Source organism: Pyrus communis, chromosome 3 (genome assembly GCF_041283825.1).
Source record: "Pyrus communis isolate YQ-2024b chromosome 3, ASM4128382v1, whole genome shotgun sequence".
Lineage (NCBI taxonomy): Eukaryota > Viridiplantae > Streptophyta > Magnoliopsida > Rosales > Rosaceae > Pyrus > Pyrus communis.
In genome coordinates, this window is record NC_142567.1 from 28861700 (window position 1) to 28877876 (window position 16177).

Consider the following 16177-nt stretch of genomic DNA (forward strand, 5'->3'; position numbering starts at 1 on the left):
AAATAAATCGATCAAGAAATGAAGGTGGTGAGAAGAAGATAATCAAGATATCACCGACTCAAAAATGCCATTACAGATCAAGAACAGTGATCAGAATACCAAATCAATGAAGAACTTCGATCAATTTGAACAGAAATTAGAGAAACTAAGCAGAAGAAATGGAGGATCGAGGAATGCTGGGAGGCGGTTGGCGATGAAACCATGTAGAAATTGTTAAAAATGGATATTTTCATTGATAAGCTTAATTGACAGTACACAGGAATATATATAGCCACAGAGGCTCATTACATCAGTACCCTTATCTTCTTCAACTAATTACACAAATACCACAATTAACTATTTACTGTTGTAACTAACTTGTGACTGGTTTAGATCTCTCGATAGAAACCGTATGATCTATTAACGGCAATCTGAAGTCAGTACGGGTATCCAGCACCAGTTACTTATCGTGGCAGTACCGAGTTGTACAAGACGAGAATAACATTGGACAAGACCCGTAGATTACAGCTAAAAGCTCATCTCCTGTGGTAGGCTGATTTCAAGAAAGTAAAGGCTGCAAAACAGGCAAAAGGAAAGTATTATGTAAGGAGATATTAGACTTGTAATGTCACACCCTCAGAGGCTCTAACCCTTATAGTTCTAGATATTGATATAAATTAAACATGAAATACTTTGAAAAACTCCTCCTTAAAGATCTCCTCTTTCGACGAGGCCCCGACACTATAACATCAGTATTACCTTGCAGACATGAAGGCCATTCCCAAAAACACGGCCTTGACGGCTAGCTTCTGCCCCGCATAATCAAAAGCCAAGGGCAGCATCTCATGGAGAGTTAGAAAAGCCATCACTCCACCAACTGCGCCACAACAAAAATACGTGGTAACTACAATTTTCATAAAAACTATTTCTTTGTTTTTTGGTTGAGACATTTTAAATCATCATTAATTTACAAACCTGATCCGAGCAGGCCTTCAAGAATTTCAGGACTCAAGCTGCTTGGGAATAGATAGGCTGCAGCAGAAGTGAAAACCATTAACAAGTTTCCTTCAAGAATTTTGAGGACTCGAGGGCTTAATCCAAATCCACCGTTCTGATTACGACTTGTAAAGGTTTATTTGACAGTTCACATACCTACAATTACGACACCCAAAGGCTCGGCTAAACCGGAAAGCGTTGCCAACTTGAATGCCTGCCATTTGCTGGAACATGCAGAAAACCCACCATTTAATAACTTACCATAAGATTCATAAAGTTTTCAAGCTATACAGGCTTAACAAAAACTTATGAAGTAATAATTGCTCTAGAAAGTGAACAAGGCTTAAAGGTCCTGTCCTGAAATGGACACCAACATTGTCGACACTACTCCTGAACAACAATGGCAGAACTATCATTCCATCGCTCCCTCACCCATCAGCACTGCCTTCTCTGTCATCACCTTAAATAATGAAATCCTACAGCACGGCCAACACCATAACTATCTTCACTATGTTCAATGAATTCACCATAATCATACCCTTGACATCAGTACTCCTCCACTATTACCTTTTCTAAAGTATTATTGTCAGCTTTCGGGCTTCTCAAAGATAGTTAATGGTCATTTTAAAATAACAGTGAAAAAAAATCAAATCCATTGTTTCCCCACAATTCATAAGTACTTCAAATGCTGAACTAACGATGCCTCATATATTCTCACCTCTGTGTTGCAAAATAAACAGGAAGCGCAACAGCAACACCCTAGAAAAGCGAAAGTTATCAGATGTAGTGACATTATAACAATAATAGTTCTACAACAATAGATGTCCAAACTCAAACTTTAGAGCAATCCCTTGTTTTCCAAATAGTCTACAATTTTGATCACACACTCTATAGACCTAAAGTTTAACAACAATTAGAGCTTGATACTATTCATCACCAACATATATAGGCAGACAATTTTTAAAGGGAAGTGTTATTGGCACTCCAAAAATCTCATTCTACACTCCTCACAAGTGTATTTTTCTTTCCAAATATAGAAAGTTTGGAGTGTAAAATGAGATTTTTGGAGTGCCAATAACAATTCCCTTTTTAAAGAATATTGAGTCTTTCATTTTGAAACTCAGAAAGCAGTTGATAGGTTTTTGAAATGTTAAATGCAATCTGCCATCCTTTTATATTTCAATTTCTTTCTGTAGATGTGTGCACTATTCTTGCAGTCGACGTTAGTTCCATAGGTTCCAAAGATCGTCTCCTTATCAGCAAAGGAATAAGTTCTTATATTACCAAAATCACCAGTTCAGCCATTGTTGATATGGAAAGTGGGAGACCTTGGAAGGTACAAACAATTATGTGCTACTTTAATCCAGGGCAGAATGCGAGCAATTAGAGTAATACGCACGATACAAGATATAGGGAATATACCTCTGGGATGTTGTGTAAGGCAATGGCCAAGGCCAAGTTCACACCAACACGAAGGCCCTACAATGAATTATGAAACAAGCAAGAATTGCATACGACAATTAGCATCAGCAGATATTATAGTCCTCAAACAGATAGTAAACTATTCTTGCTCCATTTATAACCACCAATCCCATAGATGAAAAGGCTATGCAAATTGTAAGTAATATGCACTAGAAAACATGCAAGAATAATAAGTGCAAGGAACACACATAATTAGCAATGTCAACTAACATATAAATCCATGAAAAAAGATACGTATAAATCAGGATCAATCAAGCATCTAATCAATTTGGACTTGTTTTAGATCACAAAAAAGACTAGCTCTAAAAATTCCAAACTAGACGCCGCAACTTCAGAAATTGTGCTTCAAGAAGAAAGCATCATATTTCCAGGAAACATTAAAATTTTTAGCAGCTGCAGAGTGTCCAGGAGCATATTAATTTGTTGACAATAAAGCTAAAAATGCATTGTAAAGAAGAAAAGAAGAATGTTTCACCAACTAGTTGGTATCTTACATAATGATAGATCTGATTTAGGTCATGAAGACTACCAAATAGTTAGTATAGATGTTGACAACAAATGATTTAGTGGTCATAGAAACCTCACACTCTATTTTCAGACATAATATATAAGTTTATATTAAATCAAATACAGAACATATAACTCGAAATAAAATGAGCATGACTCCATATATATAATTCAAACTAGAGTTAACTCAATACTCCAAATCCAAGTCATGAAAAGCTTAAGCTTGAGTTACCTTCATTGATCCAAGAAACACGGCCATTCCTTCTGGAAGGTTGTGTAAACTTATGCCTGCAAGTCAATTGACCGGATATTCCACTTCAGAAGGAATATAGTATACAAATCAAGTATAATTCTCAAAAACATTTGCTCAGACTTTATTACTTGGGAAGGAAAAAAAAAGAAGCTCCAGAAATTAAGACTTTCAAAATTTTCAAATGACATAAAACACCCTTAGGCCTTGGGTAGGTTGGGATGTGGGTGGAATGGCAGAGGGGTGGGTTTTATTCTTCTTGTATGCACGCAAAGACATAAATAGGCTTTGCTAATTACAGAACTGAGTACCACAAATTTAATTTATCATGCACACTTTTAGACTACAAACATGCAAAAACTAACTAATATTTCCAATTCTACAGATAAATGAAGATTTAATTTCATTTTCTAATTCGAAGAACTGTATGGAAGGTGATTTAAGCATTGTAATACCTATTGCTGTTACTATCCCGCTGAATAAAACTTGTCGGCGATGCTTTTTCAAAGTGTCCTTGCCCCCTTCATCTTTCTGTTGTTAAGTATATTGTCACATGGTCAGACATGCCTTCAATATTCTGGGTGAAGTGTGATCCCCAGTCATATGTTAAGGTATCCACAACATGCTAAAGTAGGAGGAGAAGAGATAATCACTACCTTCGAAACAGGAGCAAGAGTTGGTTCTGGAATAAAATTGGCAATGATAGCAAAGAATATGACACCTCCAAAAAACTGCACCACCAAGAAATTCTTACTTATTCTTAGAGAAATGGGGGACAATAAATGTCATAAAAGTGATACATTCGAATCAGAGTGAATCAGCATTCAACGGCGAAGCCAGGGGTGGCTACCATGAGGAATAGCCCAAGTAGCTGTTGCAGAAAATATACCTATATCTACTGGCTCCAACCAAATAAATAAACAGTAGCCTATCCATTAAGAACTTCCTGGCTCCGCTATAAATTCAGATGAAGATTGAAGTACATGGCTTACCCATAGATTGCCTTTTAAAAAACCAATTGAGTTGATAGCATTGTGAGCCAAATCTAGGAGTGATATGCTTAGCATCAGACCTGCAGCAAAACCCTGCATAGAGAACATTCAGAGGTTTAGATGGATCATACTGCCTCTAAGCATATCCTGACTATAACACCAAGTTAAAAGGATCATGAAAATGGCATCAATGTCAAGATGGATTTTGTTATGTTAAATTTCTGGTTGAGTAAAATACGGTGACACGTAAATATCGGCTGGGAGAGAGAAGGACATGTAAGCAATGAAGTCAATAGGCTGATTGATTCTTTAAAAGAAAGAAAACAATGACATTAGTAGACAGAAAGAAAGAAAGAAAATTCAAAATTTGAGATGAAATCAGAGTACCTGTAAAAGCCCGAGCATCTTCAAATTCGGAGTCTCATTGACAATTACTAAAAGTGCACCTGTTCCACATTCCAAGACTTATAATTAGGCTCCATAACATAAGCTGATCAACTAAGCATCGAGGTGAACATGATAAATTAAGAAATTCCACAAAAACCATAAATCAAAATCCTTATTCGAACCATGAACAATACCAAAAACTTGCCTAAAAACCATGGGAACAAATCCTAGCAATTTCATTATAACCAATTACACCCTTAAAATTCATTTTGTTCAATTTCACAACAACTTGATGGAGTCAAATTTCTCTAAAAAATCAAACCTTTATAGAAAAATATAGTAAATTGAGCTGCATTTCGATAGTTGTCTATCCTATCAATTCCAGCATCATATATTATACCATTAAACCTCAATTCCACAACAACTCGATGGAGTCAATTCGCCCGGTAATCGAAATTATAATAAGCTGATTTAGCAACCTCAACAATGCATTCATTATCACACTTCCATCAAAAGATTTCAAGGGGGTGTAGTCAAATTAGGAACTTAAAATCCTAGGGTAGTCAATCAGAATTTTAAAAGACATTCTCAACGTCCATGTTATCCGTATACAGTCAATTAGCATTTTAATGGATTTTAAGCAAGTGTACACAAATCTAGGTGTAGTAAAAAAAGTTATAGAGCTCATGGGATTTCATTAAATTGTGGATTTTAGTGGATTCTAGGATAGAAATATATACGTTGAAGCCTATAAACAATCCCACCCTTCCCCTAAAGATTTCATTAGATTTTCCTCCCACAAAGCTTGCTGCTTTCAACCTCAAAACTTGAGAGTAAGATAAACCCAGAAGCCAATGTGGAAAACCATTCTACACGAACGAAACAAGAAAAACAAAATTCAAACAAATGGGGTAATTCAAATTTGAAATTGCTAAAATGGGCAGTTGAAATTGTAGCAGAGCATGAACAAGCACGAGTTTTTATGTACTCACCGAATGAAGTACTGAGTCCACCCACGAGTGACAGCGCGAGAGCCACCAAAACCTGATATCCCATGGAGGAGCTTTGACCAAAAAAGCTCCAAGAATTTTGGGTTGAAAAGAGTTTGACGGAATTATGACTGAATTGAGCTGAAATGGTTTATATAGAGAGAGGAGAGAGAGAGGAGAGGACAGAGGGAATTTTCAATTTTGTATAGTGGAGGAAAGGGACGTTTCGTAGAGACGAGAGAATAGAACAGAACAATTGAGTTTCTTTCTCTACTTTGGTAGTCTATACCTAACCTTGGCTTGTATTATATGATCATCCAATCCGTACTTCAATGGAAATGCTAATTCCTATATTTTAAGGGCTAGTGCCCTTGGCTAGTGTTGTAAAGTGCTTCACGCCAGAATCAATACCTAGATTACCTATCACTAAAGAAGAAATCTGTGTTTCGTATCCACCGAGTTTGGATTCTTTTCACTTATGCAGATGTGAGCAAGCCTCTAAAAAACGTTAGGTGCTAGTCGGGCGGCAGGCAGGCGCCTAGGTGGATTTGAATAAAATAATTATATATATCATATAAATTATAAATAAACATTGAGTAATACTTTATTTTTTTAAAAAGATATACATATATAATGAAAAAGTATAATATAGTCTGGTCTTAAAAAGAAAAAATAATAAAATATTATATTATAAGAATATAATATAATGTTGTTTTCAAAACAGAACAAATAATAAAGTATTATCTAAATACTTTATCTAATATATTTATTAGTTGATATCGGGTAATTATTGTTTATGTTTTTTTTTATTACGAGGCTAGTGGACTTTCACACAAAACTAGGCACTTTTTCCCCTTTCCTGATTTTCCCTGCTGCCTAATCTCTATCTTCTTCTCTTCTTGAAAACAAGGCTGGTGGATTTTCCCCCTTTCCCGATTTTTCCCACTGCCTAATCTCTATCTGTTACCAAGACAACCTTCTATCTTCTTCTTTTCAACCCTCTATCTTCTTCTCTTCTTGAAACAACAAATCAAAATAACTCCCTCTAACCCTCTATCTCTCCTCCGCACATCTCCCTCTATCACTCCCTCTAAGCCACCACGGTAATTCTTCGTTTTCATGCACAGAAGTTCTGGGAAAGAGGCAGAGCCGCGCCGACTTTGAGTTTTGATTTTGTGCAATGCGGTTGTACTCTTCCATCATGTTGTTGACGTCCTTGTTGTTGGTGACAGAGATCAACGAGTCAGTTAGCACAGACGCAGAGCAAAGAGAAGAGGAACAACTAATGTCGCCTAGCTCCGCCTAGGGCCACCTAGATCCTCTTCGATTTATGGAACGCTTTTCCTAAAATCGCCACGGAAGCCTACCACCCAGCACCTAGGCACCGCATGGGCCGATTTTTAGAACATTGGATGTGAGTATAATCACATTGATTAGAGTCGATATGCTATTCTATATGAGTATTCATAATTTAGTGTAGAATAGTACTTGTAGCTTTTGTTTTGAATTGACGTGATATTCTATATTAAGCTACACTGAGACAAATGAGAAGGATTTGAACCTGCGTCGTTCTTTTTTGTCAGAATGTTACTATTTGCACTCATTTGTCTTATTTCTTCACTCATCTTCTATTCATTTGTCATGAACATTTTTAAGTAATAGTTTTTTAGCAAAAGATATTATTTATACTAGAAGGGTGGGGGAGTGGGTTAAGCCTCACAATTGAATAACAATGCCAATAATATGGTTCAAATTCGCCTTTGGTGAGAATCGAACCTAAGACCTCTCACTTACAAACAATGTTCTAAAACGCGGTCTGGGCGGCCGCCTAGGCGTTAGGCATCAGGCCGCACCGTGATTATTTCAAAAACTCTTAGTAAATCAGCAAGGTATTTGGCAGTGCCTAGGCGGGCTAGGCATCGGGCTAAGCGGCCTCTATGGTGGTTCTATTAAAATATTATACGTTTTGCCGTTTCACTACACCGCGAAGGTGACGACATAAAATTTGAAAAGAGAAATCGAGAGAGCGTGAGGGAAGAGTGAGCGTAAGAAAGATCTATAGAAGGAATCAGAATAACAATGCAATTGCGGGAAAAAAAAAAACCGAGAACTTTGACCTGGAAGCTTCAGATTTCTTCGCCGAAAAGGATTTCTTCACTGTGCTTGAGGAATTTGACCAAACTCATGACTAGGTTTGGGAAAATTATATAGGGCAAGAAGATGGAAATTAGGTGGAGAAGATGGGGAATCAGGTAGAGCAATCGAAGAAGAATGGAAAGGAGAGGAAACGAAAAACCCCAAAATAAGGGCCTTGCCGATTTCCAAGGCGTCAAAAGGCACTCCGTTCTGTCAGATGGATTTCCACCATTAGCACTAGGTTTATTAATTATATTAAAAAAAAGTTACCCACTTCACTATTAAACAAATATATTATATATTATTATCTTTTTCTTTTTTTTTCAAATTATGTACTTAAAATTATTACATTACCTATATATATATATTAAAGTATTTTAACTAATTGGATTTCCACCATTTTATAGTTTATAATGAAATCATATATATTTTAAGTAATATATTTAATTAAATCCGCCTAGTCCACCTAGGCGTCTGCCTAGGTGCTAGGCCCCAGCCCGCCGCCTAACTAGCGCCTAGCGTATTTTAGAATCTTGCTTACAAATGAAGAGGAATACCACTTAACTATAGTACTAAGTGACATTTTCAATTAATAGTTGAGTGAGAATAACCACTTTTTTGTGATCATTTTATGTTTGTAAATCTAAATAATCTAGTTTTAGTATACAACATTTACATTAATTAGAGTCATGTTAACCACACTCTTTTTAGGATCGTTTTGTATGCACCGAGTTCGATTTGTTTCTCTTATGCAGATGTGAGTGTGGTCATATTAATCAGAGTCAATGTGCTCCTCTACGCGAGTATACACAAATAAGACTACAATATTGCTTATATGTTTTGTTTCGGATTAACGTGATATTCTGTATTTAAGCTACACTAGGACAAGTGAGAAGGAGTTGAACAAGAGTAGTTATTTTTGTGAGACTGTTACTATTCGCAATCATTTGTCTTATTTCTTAACTCATCTTAGGTCTTGCATAGTAGTTTAAGTAAGTATGATATCTATATATATGAATTGGGCTACCTGAGTTTGATACTTATAACACTAGTGAGACACTAGTATGAGTTAAAGAGTTGATATCACACTCATGAGTGCACTAGTGTGAGTTAAAGAGTTGATATCACACTCACACTCATGAGTGCACTAGTGTGAGTTAAAGAGTTGATATCACACTCATGAGTGTAATATATCACACACATGAGTTCAATATATTGGTATCTCGTTTAAATTTTTTGGTCTACTAAAAATTTATGATTCTTATGAGTTCAATAGATTAGTATCACACCATTGTAAATGGCCATACGATGTTCAAGATATAGGCATTTAGTGCAAAATAATCGTAATTCAAGAGTAGTTCCCAATTTGACTTCATCCTTCCTAAAGATTAAAAGATATACCTTAAGTTCAAAATAACTTTTTAGGAATACCGTAAACAATATATGTTAAGGGAAATGATTGTTAGACTTCCATTTTGACCTCACGTATTTCTCCAAGGGCGTCCTTAAGGGTAGCCGAAATAGGCCCGCATAGCTCTCCCCCACCAAAGACCCCCTCATTTTTTTAAATAAATAATAATAATAATAATAATAATAATAATAAATATATATATATATATATATATATATATAATTATAGCAATAATATAATTCTCTAGAAAATAATTTACATTTTTTTTTATTTTCTCTATCATGTATGTATCCCTACTTTAATATTTTCCCCAGTCGTCAGATCAGATGTAGTTCCTGTAATCCAACCATTCATTCATTTAGTGAACGTAATAAGTAACTTTGTAACTAAACAATAAAATATGATTGAAATTTGGTGTACTAGGTAGTGGGTCTAGCAACTCCTCTTTTGGTTTAATCGGTCTAACTTGGTGGTGACTGGTAGGTGAGCCTGGCGCGGTGATATTCTTCTCCACTTATAGGTCATGTGACTCCTCTTCTCTAGCTTCTCTGTCCTCTTCTTTTTTTCTGTAATTTAATTTGTAAGCTTGCCTGTGAATGGAGTTGGGATTTTCGAATCCATGCTCCCTCTAAGGATTTAGGATTTGAAAGATTTTAGGGGTTTACAGATTCAATCTTAAGGTTTTATGGATTACTCTAGGGATTTAGGATTTGAAAGATTTTAGGGATTTAAAGATTCAATCTTTTAGGGGTTTATGGATTCGATTTTAGGGTTTTTCTGTTTTGCACATCAAATTCTTTAATAAACACGACCATGTGCAAGTTCTCTTGGCTTGGGTTTCTCCTCCGTTTGGGACCTTTAAGTTAAATGTGGATCGTGCTAGGCTTGATTCTAACGGGGTAATTGGAAGTGGAGGATCACTAGTTTTATTGCTAAAAAAGGAGTTGGGGAAGTTCTCCATGGTGAGCTTTAATTGGGCTTTGTTTTATGGGTTGAAGACAACTAAAACTAGAAATTTCTCTCATTTTATTGTGGAGGCCGATTATACTTTGGTGGTCTCTCTCATTCATGGTTCTCCTAGCCTGAATAATCATCATCTCTATGGTCATGTCTCGAAGTGCAGAAGATTGATCATAGAGAATTGGAGTTGTAATATGTAGCATGTTCATAAAGAGCGTAATTTTACAGTTGACGGGCTAGCCTAATTGGGTTTATATAACGAGATGGAGTTTCAAGAGCTTGCGGAGCTTCCTCTTTATTTAGTTCAAACTTCTTCCAATGACTGCTCTGAAGTCACCGCCGCTAGATTAGTTGTTCCTTAATGTTTCTCTTTCTTCTTCCATGTTACCAGAAAAAAAAAAAAAATTGAATTTGAACTATAAAAACACCCCAAGATTATCAATGTCATCATCTATTTGCTGATTTAATGGGTCATCCATTTTGTTAATTGAAAAAAAAATTGGTTGAAAATTTTGATTATGTAAACTTATTTAGTACATTTGCATTTAAAAATGCGATACATGGAATATTTAAGTAATGTTGGGACTTGGGATATCTTTCTTCTGTTGATATTAATCTTTTAGAACTGTTATTAGCACTCTAAAAATCTCATTCTACTCTCCTTACAAGTGAAATTTTCTTTCTAATTATAAAAAGGTTGGAGTGATAAATTAGATTTTTGAAATGCTAATAACAATTTTTTAATGTTTAATGATATTTAATATAGAAGTAGACTTTTTCTTTCCGTGTAACTTTTTTTTTTATAAATATCGGAGATCGGAGAATTCTAGGTCTCATTTTGAAGACTCGTCTAGGACCCTCAAAGTCTCAAGGCCGGCCTTGTATATCTCCATTTTTTTGGTCTCTTAATCCATTGTTTAATTTAACCTTAGGTATTTAGAATTTTTGGAGAGTGAAAGTTTTCAATATTGGTAATATTTTTCTGGTGTGTATGGAATCATGGATGACGCAAGATTGAACAAAGAAAAAGTTTTTAATATTGCGAAGCATTTCATGCCTTCATGGTGCTATTGTTTTTTCTTTTCATCATCATGAGATAATGTATACTAGCAGATCCAGGATTCGCACGGTGGGGGTCTCAGTATCAAAAGGTCTTCAATTTTTAAAAGAAACAAATTGAGAAGTGCGCTAAAAAATTCTAATTTATTTGCTGAGGCATTCGTTGAATATTTGGTGAGCTTGTTATCGTGATCTAAAACATGTTGCACACATGTCAATAAGTATTGACATATGCTATTATCAAGAGAATTTATCAAGTACTCTTGACGCAACATGTGGAGTGTGGCTAAGATAGGTCTAGCAAACATTACATTAAACATTTGGTGGGCATAAAAGAAACCCTACCAATCAATTAAAGGATTCTCAAAAGACCTTAACATGTATATTTCTTGAATTTCATGAAACTATCTTGATCCCAATATGTGTACGCCCACTTAATGTAAGAGATAAATGTATGTTAATTACTTTGTGGTTTAATTATGTCTAGGGAGGCCGCCCGCGATGATACGATCGTGCGTGAGATTTACGTATTTAAGTCCAGTTAATTGCCGCTTCATCCCACTTTCCAAATAAAGTAACCTTTTAGAGTGGAAAATAATATAAGATAATATATGCTCATGTACTGTTGCCTTTAATGGAGATGGCTTCTATATTACCTACCCTAGGGTTTAGACTTCACATACAGAACCGGATCTTAGTCAAGTTGGCTAGAAAGAATTGTGTTCCGTTCTATGTCCTCAAATTCGGATCCCCCCATGTCATAGCTGGCCTCCCTCTTCGAAGAAGGTCTTCTGTACGGGTGCCGGACAAGTAGGACTGTTTGAGATGGAGGTGAAACCAAACAATGGATCAAAGCTAGCATGGCAAACCAAGGGATGGAATTAGAGATGTTTTTTGTGTCTGCGCATGCACGAACACATGACGCGGTTGCTGGTTTCGAAAATTTCTCATCATTAATGAAGTTATCTTGACGATAAAATAATAAATAAAATTACTCAATGGTTCGTGGTTAGAGCCTATAAAGACACGTTACCAGATCATGAGAGTTTTTTTAGTATGGAAATCTATTGGAAAAGGAAAATTAAACATATTCTTCAACAGCAAGGTATGCACATTAGATTGGTTACATATTGAATTACAAGTGACCACATAAAATGAGTGAACTTATTTATCATTCTTCTATCATGAGTATGGTAATTGGCATGAAATGTTACTTCCTATGAGTGAAAAGCTAGTTAGATTTTTACAATTGGTGAAAACCAAGGTGGGAATTTATTTTTTCTGCGAGAAAATGTAAGAGTTTGATAAGATTAAGGCAGAAAATTCTTCTTTTTATTGATTCGTTTGAAAATTTTGGGATACTGGAGGAAACTAAGGTAGTGTATTCAATTTAGATTGTAAAGAAGTTTAAGATCTAATTAGACTCAATAGATATGTTAAATGAGTTTCTGAAAGTAGTAGGGTATATATTTAGAATTTTAAAGGAGTTTATAAAAATTCATAGAAATTCTAGTGTATTCAATAAGGATTTCAAATGAATTCGTAAAAGTTCATATGTATTAAAGAAAATCATTGATTTTAAAGGATTTTGGATTTTCTGAGGAGTACATAGAATTTCATAGTGTAAATTAAGCCACAACAAATTTTAACACACGCACTCAGGTTTTGATGGATTTGTATTTCTTTCTTTTTCTCTCCTTCTCCATACCATATCAACCACGTCCACCACCATTTTCATCATCGCGTTTCTATGGTCGACCACCACATGACAATGATTACCTCCACCAACTCAAAATTTATCTCTTCAGTCTCCCTATTTCTTCATCTTTATGTTCAGCTAAGGGATTCCTCGCCCGGTGTGCTGGGTTGGCTCCAGCTTTGGCTTCTTGATTGGCTATTATTAGAAGACATATATGTTATACCAACAGACGGATCAAACATGATAAGATACAACATATTAAAAAATGAGCCAAAACCGAACCAGCAAACTTCGACTCTTATTTCTTTCTTTCTTCATATGGTAAAGGAAAGCAAAATTTGTTTTTTGCTCCCCCTATTGATAGATCAAAGGCCCTCATGCTGTTGTATCAATGACTCATAGAGCTTTCCTCAGCTCAGTTTTTTCATTCAGCCAAAACTGAATACAAGTCTTCCAACCTAATTGAGCAATCAAGTAGTTTGCTTATCCCTCCAATCATTATACGACTAAACACAAAACCATGTTTTTTCACCTCTGAGTTTGAAAATGGTTGTGCATCTCATTTTGGATATTGGTTTGTACCTTTGATTTTGGATGATAAACTGGAGAGAGAGGGTGGTGGACGAGATATGGAAACTCATGACAAGTATATGAAGAGCAGTGGAAGAAAATCAAAAGATAAAAAAAACAGGGTTATTGACCAAACAATAGCAAAAAATGTGTATTGACTATTAATAATGTAGCAAAAATTTACCATTAGATGCCTTTTGAGGTAGAATGAGAATCCTCGCCGGATTCTCTTTTGAAAGAATTTTGGAAATCCTCCAATCACGTCCGTTCATCGTACATCGTGCGGTTAAAAATCATTGTAGATTTTTTTATTTAAAATTAAATATAAACAGTACTTGACGAAAACTGACGCACTATGTATGATAAACGAACGCAATTGGAGGATTCCTGGAATCCATCCGAAAAGGATCCTCATTCAGATTAAAATTCATGAGAATTCATCTAATTCAGTAATATTTCTTATTAAAGTCTCACAAATTCTATTAAATTTCACTTTGAAATTCACATAAGAGCCTTTAAAAATCAATTTAAATCCACGAATTTATAACTCAAATCAAAATATTTTAAATCTCAATGGAATACAGTCCCAAGTTGAGAATTAATTTGTCTTATGCCTTCCCGTTTACAAAGTTGAAAATTAAAATGCTCGATCTGTGTTCAACAATAGAGATTCCAAATTGACATCCTCGTTTTTCCACAAGTCTTCAACCGTGTGGCTCCACGCAATTCTGGACTTTCATGTTATACTAAAAAATGGTTTAACAAGATGTGTTCTTCATTGAAAATATTTTTAAAATAATTAAAAGTGTTTTTGAAAAAAGTAATTTTAAAACTAGTTTTAATAAAAAGTACTTAAATGTTTTTTACAAGAAACTTCTTTTAAAAGATATTTCAAGTATTTTTTAAACTTAAAAACATTTTTATCGAAAGCACTTTAAATTATTTTAAAATAAATTTCAAACGATATCTAAGTTAACCAGTTACATTAACATAACAACACTCTTTATTAAAGGTAGTTTAAATAAAATAAAAAAGTTTTGCGGAAAGTAATAAACTTTCAAAATAACCTTTTTAATTAAATTTTCCAAATTCCCTTCATATCCCTCCGGAAACCACGGAAAACACCCCTCACTTTTCCACCTAATTTTGCATCACTTTCTCGAGAAAATTAAAAAATGGAATTCCAAATGGCCACTCGCATCGCCTTCCGCCTCAAATCCCACCTCCTCCGAACCACAACCCCGATCCACCACCACGCCATCAAATCTCCACCGTTTATCTTCTCCCGACTCTCCAACTCTCATCTCCACCCTCCATCAAATCCCCACCTTCCCTTCACTCTCCGTTTCTTCTCCACCGCCCGCCGCGGCCCGACCCGCCCCAAACCCGTCGACATCGGTGCCCGCGCCCGCCAGCTCCAGACCCGCCGACTCTGGACCTACGCTCTGACCTTCAGCTGCATCGCCGGATTCGTTGTCATTGTCCTCAACAGCTTCCAAGACCAGCTCGTCTTCTACGTCACGCCAACCGACGCAATCGAGAAGTACTCCGCAAACCCAAGCAAGAGCAAGTTCCGGGTCGGCGGCCTGGTCCTCGAAGGCAGCGTCGTCCAGCCGTCCTCCTCGCCGGAGATGGAGTTCGTCGTCACCGATTTGATGACCGATATCTTGGTCCGGTACAAGGGATCATTGCCCGATTTGTTCCGGGAGGGTCACTCGGTGGTGGTGGAGGGATTTGTGAAGCCTTTCACGGATCAAATTCGGAAGGAGATTTCGACGAAAAGCATATCGGAGAAGGCGAGGACCGGCGAGTGCTATTTCGCCGCCACGGAGGTTTTGGCCAAGCATGACGAGAAGTACATGCCGGGTGAAGTCGCCGCCGCGATTGAGAAGAATAAGAAGAAGCTGGAGGAGGCCGGTGGCGGTGCCGATGAAGATGCTAAAGATGGTAAAGATGCTAAGAGCGAGTAGTTGATGGGTATGAGTTAAATTTTGTATCTTTTTTCGGTTATATTTCGGTTTTGTTAGTTTACATGATTGCAGAAACGGGTTATACTTGGATATTTCATAGTTGGATGATTGATTCAAAAGGATTGATCTTTAGGTGAGGGAATAGGCATTGATGCTTAGGAAAAGAGTTGAATTTTTGGAAATTTGAGGCTTTAAAGTTCCGAATTTTCTTGTTGTAGTGATATAATTTCACTGTTGAATTCTTTAGTTTTTCATTTCGATTTAGGAATCAATAATGCCATTAATTGGGAATGGCCGCAGAGCGAAATTGAAATTCTTGGCAGGAGTTGTATGAATCTGATAACTTTGTGAATTTGAATTTTAGATGTTTCATATTATTGAGAACAGAGAGATGAATGTTTTCTTCTCCTTTGTGTTACATTCAAGATCTTTTAGCAACACGTATCGCTGATTTGTTATGAATTGTCTGAACAGGTTGTTATCGTGGCATACATTTTGGTTTCTTTGAAGCATTTGTTGTGTTGTATTAGTATGAATGGTTTGAGCATGGTTTGGATTACACACTAAGCTACTTCTCAGAATTTGTCTAAGGTTTAGCTTCCCGCACTCTGTACTATGGAGGCTGGGCACCAGCCGCCATCAAGAAGTTGAACTTAGGTCCAACCCAAACTTGAAACTCTAGAAATACTAAGCCAAAGTTATTGGTTTGAACGTAGAAATCATTCATCAAGATATGGATGTTGGTGGGTGCTTTTTTCGACAACCCACCTTCAAGGATTAGTTATATATT

General features: G+C 36.1%; 2 protein-coding genes across 2 annotated transcripts; one reads left to right on the forward strand and one right to left on the reverse strand.

Annotated features, from left to right (window-relative positions):
• Positions 1-210: 210 nt before the first annotated feature.
• Positions 211-5746, reverse strand: LOC137716471 (zinc transporter ZTP29). Its single transcript, XM_068455931.2, has 12 exons — positions 5586-5746; positions 4594-4652; positions 4207-4299; positions 3871-3945; positions 3670-3745; positions 3197-3252; positions 2398-2454; positions 1694-1734; positions 1132-1199; positions 955-1011; positions 739-856; positions 211-553 (listed from the first exon to the last, which is right to left on the reverse strand). The coding sequence occupies exons 1-12, from the start codon at positions 5647-5649 to the stop codon at positions 508-510; spliced, it is 810 nt and encodes a 269-aa protein (XP_068312032.2). The 5' UTR covers positions 5650-5746; the 3' UTR covers positions 211-507.
• Positions 5747-14545: 8799 nt separating this feature from the next.
• On the forward strand, positions 14546-15773 carry LOC137716450 (cytochrome c-type biogenesis protein CcmE homolog, mitochondrial). The gene has a single exon (XM_068455911.2). The coding sequence runs from the start codon at positions 14593-14595 to the stop codon at positions 15385-15387; it is 795 nt and encodes a 264-aa protein (XP_068312012.2). The 5' UTR covers positions 14546-14592; the 3' UTR covers positions 15388-15773.
• Positions 15774-16177: the final 404 nt, after the last annotated feature.